This window comes from Carettochelys insculpta, chromosome 2 (assembly GCF_033958435.1).
Source record: "Carettochelys insculpta isolate YL-2023 chromosome 2, ASM3395843v1, whole genome shotgun sequence".
Taxonomy (NCBI): domain Eukaryota; kingdom Metazoa; phylum Chordata; order Testudines; family Carettochelyidae; genus Carettochelys; species Carettochelys insculpta.
In genome coordinates, this window is record NC_134138.1 from 69,944,933 (window position 1) to 69,961,646 (window position 16,714).

A 16,714-nucleotide genomic window follows, 5' to 3' on the forward strand; every position below is an offset into this window, starting at 1 on the left:
GGCCCGGGCACAACCCTGCCTCAGCTCCTTAACCTTACTCCTGACGTGGTCAGGAGTGCGGGCAGGGTGACCCCGGGCAGCCAGGCCCTTGGCCAGCCAAGTGAACGCATCCGCGTTCCGCCTCTTGCTCCCGATTACCTGGAGAAGCTCCTCCTTGCCCCAGAGCCCCGGTGGTTCCCGGATCTCGGCCTCCGTCCAGGAGGGGCCCCGCTGCCTCTTCCCCGGCTGTCTGCCAGCCTGAGAGCCCTGGCTCCCCTTGGGGGGGGTGCCCTGTGGGCGCTTGCGGGGCTGGCTGGCTGCCATGAGGTTCAGGGTGCGGGCTGGGGCTGCTGAGGTCAGTGCAGGCTGACCGCGTGACAGCACTGCTGCCTGCACGCACTCTCAGCTTCCTGCACGGGAACGCAGGCTGCGGGGAGCTTTAAGGGGCCGCTGCACTCGGCGACCATAGAACTCAGGGGCTGGAGAGAGCGTCTCTCTCAACCCCTCAGCTGATGGCCGCCATGGCGGACCCCACTTTTTCAATGTTGCAGGATGCGGATCGTCTACATGTGCCCTACTTCGACGTTCAACGTCGAAGTAGGGCGCTATTCCCATCTCCTGATGGGGATAGCGAGTTCAACGTCTCGCCGTCTTACATTGATTTCAACTTCGAAACAGCGCTCGCCATGTGTAGACGTGGCGAGCGCTATTTTGAAGTTGGCACGGCTACTTCGAAGTAGCCAGCTTGTGTAGACGCGGCTAAAGACAGCCAGCATAACACCAATATTTAAAAAGGGTTCTAGAGGCGACCCTGGCAATTACAGACCAGTAAGTCTAACGTCAGTACTGGGCAAACTAGTTGAAACAATAGTTAACAATAAAATTGTCAGACATGTAGAAGAGCATAAATTGTTGGACAAAAGTCAATATGATTTCTGTAAAGGGAAATCATGTCTTACTAATCTATTAGAATTCTTTGAAGGGGTTAACAAACATGCAGACAAGAGGGATCCAGTAGATATAATATACTTAGATTTCCAGAAAGCCTTTGACAAAGTCCCTCACCAAAGGCTCTTGTGTAAATTAGATTGTCATAGGATAAGAGAGCAGATCCTTTCATGGATTGAGAACTGGTTAAAAGACAGGAAACAAAGAGTAGGAATAAATGGTAAATTTTCAGTTTGGAGAAGGGTGACGAGTGGTGTTTCCCAAAGGTCAGTCCTTGGACCAATCCTATTCAACTTATTCATAAATGATCTAGAGAAAGGGGTAAGGAGTGACGTGGTAAGGTTTGTGGACAATACTAAACTGTTCGAAATAGTCAAGACAAAAGCAGACTGTGAAGAACTTCAAAAAGGTCTCAGCAAACTGAGTGATTGCACAACAAAATGGCAAATGAAATTTAATGTGGGTAAGTGTAAAATAGTGCATATTGGAAAAAATAACCCCAAGTCTACTTACAATATGATGGGGGCTAATTTAGCTACAACTAATCAGGAAAGAGATCTTGGGGTTATCGTGGATAGTCCTCTGAAAACATCCACACAGTGTGCAGCAGCTGTCAAAAAAGCAAATAGGATGTTAGGAATTATTAAAAAAGGGGTAGAAAATAACACAAAGAATATTTTACTGCCCCTTTATAAAACTATGGTATGCCCACATCTTGACTACTGCATACAGATATGGTTTCCTCACCTCAAAAAAGATATTTTGGCATTACAAAAGGTTCAGAAAAGGGCAACTAAAATGATTAGGGGTTTGGAACAGGTTCCATATGAGGGAGGCTAAAAAGACTGGGATTTTTCAGTTTAGAAAAGACGAGACTGAGGGAGGATATGATAGAGGTATATAAAATCCAGAGTGATGTGGAGAGGGTGAATAAAGAAAAGTTATTTACTTGTTCCCATAATACAAGAACTTGAGGACACCAAATGAAATTAATGGGTAGCAGGTTTAAAACTAATAAAAGAAAGTTCTTTTTCACACAGCGCACAGTCAACCTGTGGAAGTCCTTGCCAGAGGAGGCTGTGAAGTCTAAGACTATAAGAGAGTTCAAAGAAGAGCTAGATAAATTCATGGAGGTTAGGTCCATAAAAGGCTATTACCCAGGCAGTAGGATTGGTGTCCCTGGCTTCTGTTTGTCAGAGGCTGGAGATGGATAGCAGGAGGCAAGTCACTTGATCATTGTCTTCAGTCCACCCCCACTGCAGCAGCTGGCACTGGCCACTGTCGGCGAATGGGATGCTGGGCTAGACGGACCTTTGGGCTGACCTAGGAATGGCCATTCTTTTGTTCTTATGTTCTTATTGACCTGCTCAGAGTTGATCTTCTGGAGTTTGATTTTGCATGGTTGGTAGTGCTGTCATGAGGAGTAAGGGAGGTCAATGGGAGAAACTCTCCCATCAACCTTTCTCAGTGAGGATGACCAGGTAAATCCATTTCAGATAAGTTGATTCTAGCTACGCAGTTGCCATAGCTAGAATTGTCTATCTGAATTCCACTTATTTTCCTAGTGTAGACCTGGCCTGAGAATCATAACCTAGTTCAGATGGGAACAGGAACTAAAGCCAAGGGTGAGCATTGAGTCAGAAGCCAAGGAGCCATAATGGAGGCTCAGACAAAAAAAGGAGCTGAAGCTGAGATCCACACAGTCAGAAACCAGGGTAACAGGATTCACTGACCAAAATGAAGCTGAAGTCAGGAGTAGGGACCAGGGCTGGGTTGCAGTCAGGAACTAGGGATGAGATCAGGAGTCAAGTGGTAGATGGCAGGGTATGTAACAGCAAGAAGCTAGAAACCAGCTTGCTGAGCAGAACTTTGTGTCTCTCTTTAGCTGCGTCTACACGTGCACGCTACTTCGCAGTAGCGGCACCAACTTCGACGTTAGGCGGCGAGACGTCGAAGTCGCTAACCTCATGAGGAGATAGGAATAGCGCCCTACTTCGACGTTCAACGTCGAAGTAGGGACCGTGTAGACGATCCGCGTCCCGCAACGTCGAAATTGCTGGGTCCTCCATGGCGGCCATCAGCTGGGGGGTTGAGAGATGCTCTCTCTCCAGCCCCTGCGGGGCTCTATGGTCACCGTGGGCAGCAGCCCTTAGCCCAGGGCTTCTGGCTGCTTCTGCGGCAGCTGGGGATCTATGCTGCAGGCACAGGGTCTGCAACCAGTTGTCAGCTCTGTGGATCTTGTGTTGTTTAGTGCAACTGTGTCTGGGAGGGGCCCTTTAAGGGAGCGGCTTGCTGTTGAGTCCGCCCTGTGACCCTGTCTGCAGCTGTGCCTGGCATCCCTATTTCGATGTGTGCTACTTTGACGTGTAGACATTCCCTCGCTGCGCCTATTTCGATGTTGGGCTGAGCAACGTCGAAGTTGAACATCGACGTTGCTGGCCCTGGAGGACGTGTAGACGTTATTCATCGAAATAGCCTATTTCGATGTTGGCTGCATGTGTAGACGTAGCCTTTGTGGCTTAAATAATGTACCCATCCCAATCAGGGACTCTAGAGCTCCTCCCACTAAGTTCCCATGGTCACTCCCTTTCGTGGAGCATAAAGCCCTGGGGCATCCAATTCTCTAGACACTACTAGAGCCTTTGGATGGTTCCATGGCTGTATCAGTGGCCTGATAGCCTACGGGCCAGGATTCAGGGGACACTGACACACTTACTCCCCTCCTCCCTACAGCCCACCTTTATAAAGGCAATATTTTGACAAACTCATGAATTCAACTATCTGTACCAGAAGGCTCAGTTAATTTCAGTTTTGCTTAGTTCAGGGCAAAAGCATGCTGAAGTCCTATAAAAACAGAGTGTTCCCTGGATTTTTTAAAAATAATTTAAATAAATATTTTGAATAGAGCTGGTTAAAACTTGTAACATGCAACTTTTACTGATGAAAAAATGTCCTTTATCTGCAAAGGAATTTTTCTGAAGAAGCTGTCAGCATCTTCCAATTTTTTTTTTAAAGATTCTGTATAATTTTGCTAATGTTTTAATTTTTAATAAAATCAAAGTTGTTACTGAACATTTTGGTTTACTTCAAATAATCTTCAGGTAAATAAAAATAATCTGTAGCAACTTCCAACAAAATTTAAGAGGCAATGTAAAGTGATGGGATCTGTTAGTTTTTTCCACTACTACCTAAGGAAAACCCACTCTGATCAGATTACCAATGGGACTTAATCCTCCAAGGCCACAGAAGCACCCAGAGTGGACAGCAATCGGTTGGGAGTTAGATGGCTAGGATCATTTGCTTCTTTCTTCTCTGGTCAGCATGGGGTTACACTGGATACTGGAGGAGCTCCTCAGTGCTAGTCTAGACTCCCAGTGCCTTCCCCTGAAGCTCTGCAACTGAGCACTTGCCTTTGAGGCTTATTAGTTTGTTTAAAGGTATCGACAGCCAAATTCTGACTTTTATCATCCTGCGTAATTGTTTAGATACTGTTGCTGAGCATATGTGATCAGCAGCTGTGCTCTGAGCTGGCAGCCCCAACTTGTGAACGATGGAAGGGAACAGATAGTCCTGCTTAGGAGGTGCTATGGCAGTGGTTCCCAGCCTCTTCAGTAACACTTCACACTTCAGTGAGATAAACAATTCCACGGCACGTTTACTTTACCTGGATGAATTGACTGCTCATAAATGCAGAGCCACAGTGGTGGAGAGGGGGGATTGATGACCCTGTGCCAGCTGGGGCCTCAAGCAGCAAGGCTGCCTGAATCCCAGTTTGCAAAAGGTGGGCAATTTCACTCCCGCAGCTAATTTGCAAAGCCTCTGTGAGGGGAAATTGACCAACCCTGCTCCAGCTGGGAATCAGGCAACCTTGCTACTTGAGCCCCTAACTCGTACAGGTACAGGTATGGTCAACGTGCCCCCAGCAGCCACTTTGCAAAGCCTTTGTGAGGGGAAACTGACGAACCCCATTCCCGCTGGGAATTAGGAAGCCTTGATGCCTGATCCCCCAGCTGGCCCAGGGTCATCTAAGTGTGCCAAGAAATTTCATCAATCCCTCCACCCCCACGCCTCTTGGCTTTGCAAAGAGCTGGGTGGAGGGGAAATTTGGTGAAATTTGCTCAGCTCACTTAGACGGTACTTGCAGCGCACTGAAAACCACTGTGCTATGGAGCAGCCTGATGTGATACTTTCACACAAAATGGATTCATTTCAAGTCTTGCATACTTGGCTTTAGCTCCTGTTCCTACCTAGATACATTTACAAATCTTGTGGAAACTTCTTTTAAAATTTTGAGGAGTAAGGGGACTTCGAAGTTGCTGTGGGGGGGGAATTTGCTTAATGAAGTGCTGCCTATGGACGGCAGCACTTCATTAGTGAACTCCCAACACCGTAATTACCATCCTTCCTTCAAAGGAAGGTGGTAGTGTAGACAAGCCCTTTGAGAAGCCCACAGGCCAACTGAAATTGCTAGTCACATGGCTACTCGTCATGGCTTTTTCACTATTAGTATTACACATACATTTTTCTTCAGTACTGTCTTCATATAATGTTGAATGTTGGCTCCCGACTCAGCACTATTAACATGTTTTTCTATGCCCTTGTACAATTGTGACACAGTAACTGTTTCCAAGCTAGACAATAAAGACAACAGAAATAACAAGTGAAATTCACAAAGTAATGTGACATCAACAAGAGAGGTACATTTTATTTATGTATATTGCCCGTATCTCTTCATGCCAAATTGGCTCTTTGCCATAGGCCTTCACACCAAGGCTATATCTACCCAGCAAGTGCTGTTTTGGGATATGAAAGTATCCTGAAATAGCTGTCCACATGTAAGAAACGCACCCATTGCCTTGAAACAGTTTTTGAGATAATGAGCCTGCTATTCCAGCATCCCTGTATGCCTTGCTGCAGGATTTTCCTTTGAGAACAATGTGGATGATTATGTTTCCCAGCGTCCTTTCCTGTCCCAGTTATAATAACAGGGCTCTAAGTAACAGGGAGAAAGATGGACTGCTAAAGTCCCCCACAGTAGTAATGTTATAGACTGTTATCTTTAGCACTTTTGGTACAGCTAATTGATAACTGATAAGAAAGCATTCCAACAGATCTGGTATTGCCTGAATTTTAGACTATATATAGGTTACTTAAAAATCTCCACTTACTGCTTTGAGGGTTGACAGATTCTTGTCCCAAGAGCAGGTCCAGTATTATTCCAGTTACTATTTCACTGGGAACCCTGATGTGCACAGTTGCAACCCACACACTCCAGGAACTCTATATTTACAAAATATAGTTTATTCATATATTTAGCACAGTCACAAACATCGAACTTCTTATGACAGCTAGAGATGCTACAGAATGTATATCTCCTTCTCCTGTGGCCTGTAGGCTGGGATGACACCTTCATAATATGTTATACTGACAGTGTTCTGTTTAATGCATATTCAGTAAAGGATTTCCCCCCTTTTCCTTATTTCTTTTTCTTCACCTTAGTAATGGGAAAGTGACTTTTTCTTATAGCTTAGTATCTCAGTGATCTCAACTTATTATCATAGACTTTAATTCTTACTATGGACCCTTTGTGGTTAGGTATCACATTTGTAATTTCTGTCCTAACCTGTTCTTTACAAGTTGTGGTGTATTGCTAAGTTAAAAAGGGAAGAAATGAACAGAAGCCCTTATGCCAGTCTGCTTTAACAGTCATATGTGGATATGACACTTTAGCTCGTCCCCATCACTTTAGGTCAGGGGTCTTAAACTCCCAGCCTGTGAGCCTGCCCCGATTGGAGCAGTCATGCAACCTGTCCTGGGAGTATCAGCAAGCTGGGAGGTGGGGAAACTGAACATTGCCCTCCCCCAAGCCTCGCCCCTCCCTGTCACTGTTACTTCCCTCTGTGGTACTCCACCCTGAGGAACGCAGTCTCGGGGATTTTGCGGGGGGGGGTGGGCTGGCATGGGGCAGCAGTAGTGATTGGACCACCCCCAACTCCCTGCAGTGGTAGGAGCCGAGGGGAAGCAGAGATCATTGCTTCCCTGCAGCTCCTGGTCCCATGCCAGACCTGCCTATAATCCTGAAGCCACATCCCTGATGGCCATAGGAGGGAGAGGGTGAGGGGCAGTGGCAGGAAGGGATGGGGCTTGAGCGATGGCAACAGACAGCCTCTTCCTGGCCTGCTGATACTTCTAGGTTGGCTCATGCAACTGCTCCAGCTGGGCACGGCCCATGGGCCAGGAGCTGAGACATTTGATCCAAGTAAAGGGTCTCAAACGTACGTGTGCTGACTTTGCTATCTTGGTAAAAGGTCCCAGACACATGCAATGCTAACTTTTCCTTAGCTCAACACTCATCAAGTAGCCCGTAAGTTCCTTGTGTTATCGCCAAACTACTTCAATATAAACCCATAAACTAAAATAAAAATTAAGGAAATAAGAAATCCATAAGAAAAGATACACAGGCAAGTAAGCAGGTTAGCGCTATAGGATACACTGGCTTGCCTAAAGAGAAAGAGAAAAGACTTGTTTATAACTCCATTGACACAACTGTTCTGGAGCTCTTAAAATGGAGTACAGAAGGGAATTCTTGATGCATGGTGCTTAAGAAAAGCCACTCAAATTAACCTAAAATTTATTTGAATTAACGGCTGCAGATGATGATCTTGTCAACAATCAGAACTCCATTAAGCAACTATTTTTCCAGTATAATTTATTATCTTGCTTTTAATCTCTCTGTAACTTGACAATTGTGTTTGTTTTGATTAATTATTTACAGGAGTCTCCTGTCCTCCATTTTAATGACTGTTGTGCAGAATATGGTTTCTAATTAAATTCCATGTTCTTTCATGAAACAGTATTTAAATTCACCAAATGTCATAATTCATTATAGCATTCAATAATGAATATTTGACAGATTCTCTGAAATCAGCAGGGCAGAAATAATTTATAAAGCGAGCCAGTTGCACTGGGTTACCATGACGTACTGCTGAGGTAGGGAAGCAAGAAATTTCCAGAAGTAATGTCACCAGATCTTTATGCTGTTTACCATTTTCTTATGGAAATGACAGTGTGTATATTCAGAAGAACAATGGGCCATGAGTGCAGACAGTTGTGGGATAAAACAAGAAGAAATTATTGTTCTGAGAGAGATGATGGCATGTTCATGAATGAGCCAACATCACACTGAAATAGTCAGTTAAGTAGTTAATGAAAGTTGTTAGACTCTGCAGATGATTGGATGATGTGGACCAGGGCTGAGCAGTGCCAGACAGAGATGGTTCTGTGGCAAGTGGCCTTGAAATGCCATAGACTCTGGCTTGCCCCTGTGCTTGGGAGCTAATGGGGCTGAAAAGTAGTACGCTATGTTTGACAATGATGCTGATGGGAGGAGGTCTGGTGCCAAGGGCCCTCCTGCCATCCGCAGCACTGTCCGCAGGCCAGTGAAGGTAGCCAGTGCCACCGAAGCAGGCCCAATTCCAAAGCCAGTGTGAAGATGGGCTGCCTCAGTGCTGAGGGTGGCCCTGTCACTGGTGCTAACCACAACAATGCCAGGGCCAGCCCTGAGATAAGGAACAGGGCTGGCACTAGTGCCATGCTGTTTTCGAAAAAGAAGCCTGTCTCAGTGTGGGTGCTGGTGCCACAGTCACCTATGCCAATGCTCGTGAAGGGATGGGTGCCAGGACTGGCCTTAACTCATTGCCAGGGCCCCAGGCTGGTAGTGGAGGGTTGCCAGCAAGATAGGCGCTCCCAGAAGCAAGGCACTGTTGGCTCCAGACTTGCAGCAGGCAGACTGCAAGGCACCATTAACTCAATGAGGTCTTGTGGGCTTGTAAATGTCTGGCCTGGAGGGAAGATCCATGTTCTCCACTGTCACCAGGGATATTGGACTTCTGGAGGGAGAGCAGCCACTCTCCACATGCCTCTTCTTTTTTGCTGCCAGGGAACAGGAGCATGAGCAAGGTGAAAAGGGGGCCTGGCTGTCTGCCCCCTGGCAGGGGTGGGGCGAGGTGGAAGGGTCAGGGTTTGGGGGCAGTCAGACCTGGCTTCCCCACATCCTTCCTCTGAGCTGCCCATGGAAGAACACACAGCACTTTGTGGCATTTCAAGGGGGCCCAGGGCTTCGGCCACCAGCCCCCTTTGAAATTCCAGGCAGGGGGGTAATTGCCTCCTTTGATCCACCCCGCCCCTTGTTGGTAGGCCTAGCGGTGTTGAGCTCCTGTCTCCTGTGCTGGGTAGTGTGAGTGGTGTTGGGGGAGGGGGAAGTCTTTGGTGCCAGGAAGTAAAGCTGATGAGCAGAAAACCTTTTGGGGGAATGAGTTAGAGACTATGGAATGATCTTCTCCCGGATCTAATGACATTCACAGACCTCAGTAACTTCTACACCAAGTGCAAGGCACGTGTCTTCACCCTTGCCTTCTCTATTATTAAGACAAAGCCGTGTGTACAGTAAAAAAACAGCAAAAAGACAACAAGAATCCCTAGCAAAAGAGAGAAAAAAAATGTCATGCACACATAATGTCCCCTCCACCACCCCCAGGTGGGGAGGATGAGCGAACAAACCATGCATCAGGCATTAGTCATCTCCCTTAATGCAGTATTGAAAAGAGGTCAGATACTTCAGCAAGAAGCATGTATGAGAATATATGTAGAATGCTCCTGACTTAATATCTCCTGCCATCTCAGATTTCATTTTTTACTGGAGGTAGCTCTCCTCCAAAAGTGCTATTAAGAAGAACAACAATCCATGAGGTCAGTCCAACCCTGACTACCTGACATTGCCTGATTAGAAAATGTCACTGGTATCACTGGGCATTATGTAAAACTAATGGTTTGTTCTGTGCCCACTGAAGTCAATGGAATGCTCTCTACAGACTTCAGAGATCATCTTGTGAAAGTCAGTTCCCACTTCCCATGTAACATTTCCAGTTTTATGTAAGGATATCTACCTCCAACCAGCCTCCCCCAAAAGGGTTAATGGGTCACAGATGTGCTCACAGCTGCTTTCACTTATGCAGCCAGCATTTGTAAGCTGCAAAGTCCAGCACTCAGCACAGAGAACATGCCTCACTTTTTGAAAACCTAAGTCACCGTGTAGAAGGACATGCTCATCAAAAGGAATTTTACCACGTGTGGTACATAGAATAATGCATTTAATGCTACCATGGGTGTCTTTCAAAGTTCATCAGTTATTACACTGCTCTAAAATATGACAGGGTTTCCCTACATTTTAGAAAAGAGACAAGGGCCTAATCCTGAGAGATGCTGAGTACTTGCACTTCATTCAATGGGTGTCTAGCATCAGGTTTGGATCTTAAATTACTGTGGCTTAACAACTGTTGGTAGACGATGACATTTTAATGATGAGCACACTAATGCATATTCAGCAAGCATCATGGGGGTGATTGCACTGCACTGAAGGTAAAGGATTGCCTGCAAAGACAGGACTGTTGGTCTGATATGGACAGAGATGCAGTCTTGTGCACATAAAACTGTTCTTTTTACATATTAGTTAAAAATATGTAAGTAAAAGAAACCTTTGAAAAGCAAAGATCTACTGGTAGTAAAATATCTACCTTGACTGGCACCCCTTGAGGGACTGCACGTTACAGATAATCTAATGCCCTACCAAATAAAAATGCTGACCCTCCCATTCATTTGGACCAGAGTTAGCAGGATAAAATGATTTGTTGTGCCAATAAAATTTTTGTTACATTACAAAAAGATTTGTTAGAGTACTACTGCTACATGACAAGTTATGAAATGAAACCATATTGCAAGTACCAGAAGAACACAATCCACTGCCAATAGTAATAATAATAATAATAATAATAATAATAATCTTTCTTTATACAATATGGCATCTTTTTCAGTATGCAAAAAAGAAAATCTGAAATAAGAGGAAAAACAACTTACGTACTGAGTAAAACATCCTTGTTCAGGAGAGCAGCAAAATACGTGCTTAGTTGTAATCACTGTGGCTACGGTCACAGTACAATGCTCTGTCAATAGAAGTCACCATCAGGAGAGATCTCCCCACAAAACGTATGTTGACAGAGTGCAGCCACACACGAAAGCCAATCGGAAGAGTGCTCCACTCTGTCGACTGAGCAGGCAGACTGCCCAGCTGCTCTCTTGACAAAAAAAGGCACACAGGAGCACAGCAGCCAGGGCTGCCCATTGTTACAGATGCCCTGTCTGTCGAGAGAGGCCCCCTGGCGAGTGTTTACACATTTTTTTTGTTGACAGAATCTATCCACAGCAGCATCATGCCTCAAAGCCTTGAGGCACAATGTTGCAGGCAAAAGTTAGGCGTTTGTCCAGATACTGTTGACAAAATGCCTTTTGTGTGTGCACACTGTGTGCACACTCCATGAGTTTTGTTGACAAAACTGCGTTTTTGCTGGCAAAACTTGCTACTATAACCATAGCCATAGTTAAGTAGCATTGAAGTCTTAACGAGTTACAGTAAAAACTTCTTCTATAGTGTGATGTGAAGCTGAGAAGTTGAGGAGACTTTTGCCTTTGACATCAACAAAGCTGTAAAATAATTTTATTGTCACAGAAAAATGTCATTATATCCTTGATCCAAATCCCAAAGAAGTTATTGGGAATTTTTCCTCTGACATCAGTGGCCTTTGGATCAGTGTCAGTAAAGGTGCTGTAAGAGGCTGACTACATTCAATTTCCATTTAAATCTGTGGGAGCAGATGGCACTGAGCAAGCATTTTGTGGAACGTACTTTGCATCTCCAAGGTGCTGGTGCTGTTGCTGGAATGCTATTTTTGCATTGCAATGACGGGAGCATTCTGAGATTTTAATTCTACTTTGCCATAACAATTTCATAGGATACTCTCTCTTTTTTGGTCAGCAGAGCTAACTTATTGTTTTCCACTACCTTATCTCCTATATACACATATACCAAGATCTCATTCAAAACTATAATTATTATATTTTGTAAGCAGTTTTCAACTAAATAAATCTATTCTACTCTTCCGGAGAAATTATGTCCTTCCATTTGCACTTTAGCAGATATTCAGAGGCTAGTAGCAGAAAAATCTGCAATATCTAATAGGCTACATCTACACTAGTCAAAAACTTGGAAATGGCCATGCAAATGGCCATTTCGAAGTTTACTAATGAAGCACTGAAATACATATTCAGCGCCTCATTAGCATGCGGGTGGCCGCAGCACTTCAAAATTGATGCAGCTCGCTGCTGCATGGCTCATCCAGACGGGGCTCCTTTGCAAAAGGACTCCGGCTACTTCGAAGTCCTCTTATTCCCATCTGCTCATAGGAATAAGGGGATTTCAAAGTAGCCGGGGTCCTTTCGGAAAGCATCCCCGTCTGGACGAGCCGCACTAATTTCGAAGTGCTGCGGCTGCCTGCATGCTAATGAGGTGCTGAATATGTATTTCAGCGCTTCATTAGTAAACTTCGAAATGGCCATTTGCATGGCCATTTCAAAGTTTTTAGCTAGTGTAGACAAGGCCATAGATGATAGGCTTCCCTGGAGGGTGCAATATTATTATTATATTAAATGGTGTGCAGTTTCAGAGTGGTAGGGTACTTATAAAGTGAGTGTCCCAATAAGGTAAAATGTTTGTCTCCACCAGATTCCTACAGAAGATCCAGAATATCACAGAATAGGAATAACAGTATTCTAAATTACTACAATTGCCCTGACCTTTCTCAGTTGTTTGCATTAGGAGATTATTTACCACCTGAGACACAGTTATACTCAGAATGAATGCTCCCCTCCATTTACTACAAACATCGGGTGAAAGTTTTAGATAAATTCATTTTGATTGTGTTTGTGCCACATCCGTGTTCCCTTTCTGCACATGTTCTAGTTAATGAGCATTAATTGGCATAGATGAAATTTACTGTCATAGAGAAGGGTAGCACCATGAGCCACTCGTGTTCCCAATGCAGGGCTGTTATGAAACATGAGCATATGAGACCAGAGCACACTTCAAATGGCAAAGTTTTATATGCAAATATGCAACTTAAAATCTGCACTGCTATTGGTCAGTTACTGAAATCATTCACTCAATAAACAGAAACAATAGCATAATAAAGACTAGTATCAATGGTAAAATCTGATGATAACAGAAAATGGAAACTTACAGACAGTAGTATTTGGATGGCGCTGTGAATGACCTCAAGATATTGGAAATCAATGATGCAGCCCGTCACAGAGATGTAGGAGTAATCCTCTAGGATGCCAGGGGCTGAAGGACGCACCACTCTCCGTATGCAGCCTGGCCCATGTTCTCGCCACCAGGAGCGGTGCATTGAAATGTTAAAAGTCATTAGATCTGTTTCCTAGGAGAAAGAGAGAGAAAAGGGGATGAAATCATCTTTGGACACAGCGTTGAAAGTGACAACAGGAAATGATGTAACTTCACATATACCAGAAAAACTAAGCTACATAAACATGTAAAAAGTCCTAATATGAACTCAAACCATTGAAACAGAGAGAGAAAAATTTCCTTGGGGCCCTGATTGGCTTGGTGTTCTGTGAAACACAAAGCAAATAACAGTCCCTGTCCAAAAGAAACTTGGAGTCTAAAAACACAGTCTAGTTATTACTTTACTAGACAGCCTCTCCAGCAATTTTTATTTTTCTGGTTGGCAAAGGAGACAGTCACTTACACCCATAGGGTTCTCCACCTTTTTGAGCTCAGTCGCCTTTATAAATGTTTACACTCTGTCACAAACAGTAAATTGTCTGAAGATGGAAGCCCTGGTGTGGTTTCAGTTGGTCGTGCCCAGCATTCTCGTTACTGTGGCAGCTCCTGTGCTGTGAGCACGCCCACCAATGGGCGGGGCGGGGGGAGGGGCGGCAGCAAAGGAGCCAGCTGCCCTGGGACCCAGTGTTTCAAAGAGCCCAGAGCTCTAGTTGCTGCTACCACTTCAGCAGTGGCAGGCGCTCCGGGCCCCTTTGAAATGCCATGGCAGTGTTACTGCGCCACTCCACGCATCTGTGTCTGTATGTGTGTGTGCAGGATGGCAGCACTGCCTATCAGGAGGCTCTAAGGATTGACTGCCCTAGGCCCTGCCCCTTTCACCCTTGTCCCCACCTCTTCTCAGGATGCAGAGCCATGACCCACTCCCACCTTGTCCAGTAGCCCACGGGAGCTATTGGTCTTGTTGTCTGTGAGGCTTGCTGGGCTTGGCTCTGTGCTTAGGTTCTGCAAACTCCAGGGCTGCTCAGGTTGCCCCAATTTCCTTTACTGAATTAAGTTTGTATGTGTGGAGTTGTCTCCTGGCTCAGTGGATGCAGTGCCACTCACTCAAAATTAGCCTACCTGGGCTCCTGTCATCATGATGACTGGGCTACATCTGAGTGATGGTAGGACTTCATAAAGAAACTCCATTACATATCTCATAGAATTGGAATGGACCTCAAGAGATCAGCCAGTTCAGTTCCCTGCCCTCTTGGTAGGACCAAGCACCATTATTTTGTGTAAAGCTATCAGTAAAATATGCATATTTTCACCCACTCACTTTCACCTCCAAAGCTTAGCACAGCAGTGGAAGAGGCAAAATACCAATAAGTTTTTGAAGACAACTCCAGTTGTGCCTGCAAAAATGCTTGTCTTCCACTAGGACATCAGCAAAAGACTAACCAAAAACAAACATGTAAGCCAGGCATTTAAACAAACAAAACTTAAAAACTAAAAACACAAGGGAGAAAATAATAATACAAATCTTAACAAAGACTTGCTGCCATCACTATTTTATTCGGTAGCAGGATTTTTGCCATTATATAAAATATGTAGTTGCTGGGCCATTATTTAGACTTGATGAGATATCTGTCTTATTTTTCACTCTCCACTCTAGGGTGATATCTGATTTAACTGAAATAAAACTCAACAGACAACTGTGTTTAGGTAAAATGTAATTATAAATGAAAGGCATTTTTTTATTTTGATCATCACAACAATCCCTGTTTTTTTATAGACTCCTGTAATGTACTTTTTGAAGTTACCCAGAGTGAGAAAGTATAATTTGTCAGACTGACCAGATCTGCTCATTTCATCTAATTTTGCAGCTGCTTCTGAGGTGTATGTGGAGTAAGCATGTGGAAAAAATCAAATACTAAATATGAAATATTTTGAACCCCAGAGTACAGAAATATATTAGTGGTAGCAGCAAGTCTTTGTGAAGATTTATATTTTTATTTTCTCTCTTGTATTTTCAGTTTTTAAGTTTTGTTTATTTAGATGCCCCGTTTACATGTTTGTGTTTGGTTAGCCTTTTCCTGATGTCTCAGGAGAATCAATCATAAAAAATATACTTGTACGTGGATAAGTTCAGTCACATATAGTTTTTACCACTAAAACACCACAGTTTGGTAAGACAGTCACTGTCTATTCTAATTCTAAAAGTTGATCATCTCAGTTACCACTTTGTGGGCAATTGGACTGTTTAAGCCCAACAACCATACAATTGCGTTTTATTGGTGCATACAAATATAATTACTTTGCATCTTGCTTTAAATTTTTAAAAGAACTACTCTTCTGATGAAAGGTGTGACTTGAAAGATGTTTTTATGTTTATTTAATGTTTTATGTTCACATCATTAAAATTTAAATAATTACGTTGACTTTTTCTGTGCATGTTCAGAAGCATTTGGATCTATGAGATATTGGAGCCAGGAAATAACTAATAATAAATTATGTTTTATATTAATTTTTATTACCATTTTCCAAATACAACAAAATTCCAGATTCTACTCAATTCAGACACTGCTCAAAGTAAATAAAGAGGTGTAAAATAAAAGGGGCAGAGGGGAAGAGACAAATCTATCATCAGGGTTTATGTTAAACATAGACCTCTAATATGTCAGCCAAAATTGCTCTGCATTTTTATTTTTCTGGGGAATTCCAGTCATTCATTCACTGTAAGTTAAGTCATATCCCTGATCCATGCGCTAATATTTGGTGGGGATTGATCTTTCCATTTGTGCTGGATTAATGCTTTAGCTACAAAATCTGTATGTTGGAACCATGCTGCCATGTTACCAGGTAATCACCAGGAATCAGGAGGGTCATCGGGGGGGGGAATCAATGGGAATGGCAGCAGCACCCCCAAACCTCTGCCACAACAGGGCATTAGCTCCTATCTCCCCACTACCTCGGAGTGTGAGGAATGTAGGACACTATTTATTTATGCATCTCTGGCACTGCCATTTCTCTGAAGCTTCCCCACCTGTCCCCAGACACACTGATTGAAAAGCTAATTCACTGTTCTCTCTCCTCCACCTCCTCCTCCCCCTGGGCTGGCTATTCCTTAGTTTATCCCCTAGGAATGCCTCACTATACGAGAAGCAGAGCTAAAGAATGACCACCTGCTGGGATCTTTCCCTCCTGTCAAGAAACAAACATGCTGTCACACCACACACACTGCTTAAATTACACTTAAAATATTTCTATTTTTTCCAACTCTCCAATATTTGGGGGAATGACAGTACCCCAGGGTGGGGTATCTATTCTTCCATTTAGTTGCACTTTGCACTTGTCTGAGAGAATCTTTCTTTCACAGTGGACTGGGTCAGATTACCAGTTAGGGCCCAGACAGTTACACTCAAATGTTGATTCCTCAGCAGGATAGCAAATGCTTTTTTGAATTCTAAGAACTTTTTCCCACAACACCTTTGCTATTGGTTACTGTGCAGAAACAACAAATCTTTGCTCTAAACAGCCAGCCATTTTATAGCTGTGTGTCTCCTGCATGATTCTTTTCTTCCAAATGGTAAGTAATTGTAGCTCCTTCTCACT

General features: G+C 44.0%; 1 protein-coding gene across 4 annotated transcripts in view; it reads right to left on the bottom strand.

Moving 5' to 3' along the window:
• The window catches only part of NKAIN3 (sodium/potassium transporting ATPase interacting 3), a 568,457-nt gene that overhangs the window by 143,630 nt on the left and 408,113 nt on the right, over positions 1-16,714 (bottom strand). For all 4 annotated transcript variants that reach the window (XM_074985759.1, XM_074985760.1, XM_074985758.1 and 1 more), the window contains exon 4: positions 13,056-13,253. In XM_074985759.1, the coding sequence (XP_074841860.1) occupies positions 13,056-13,253 (198 nt within the window). The remainder of the gene's footprint in view (positions 1-13,055; positions 13,254-16,714) is intronic.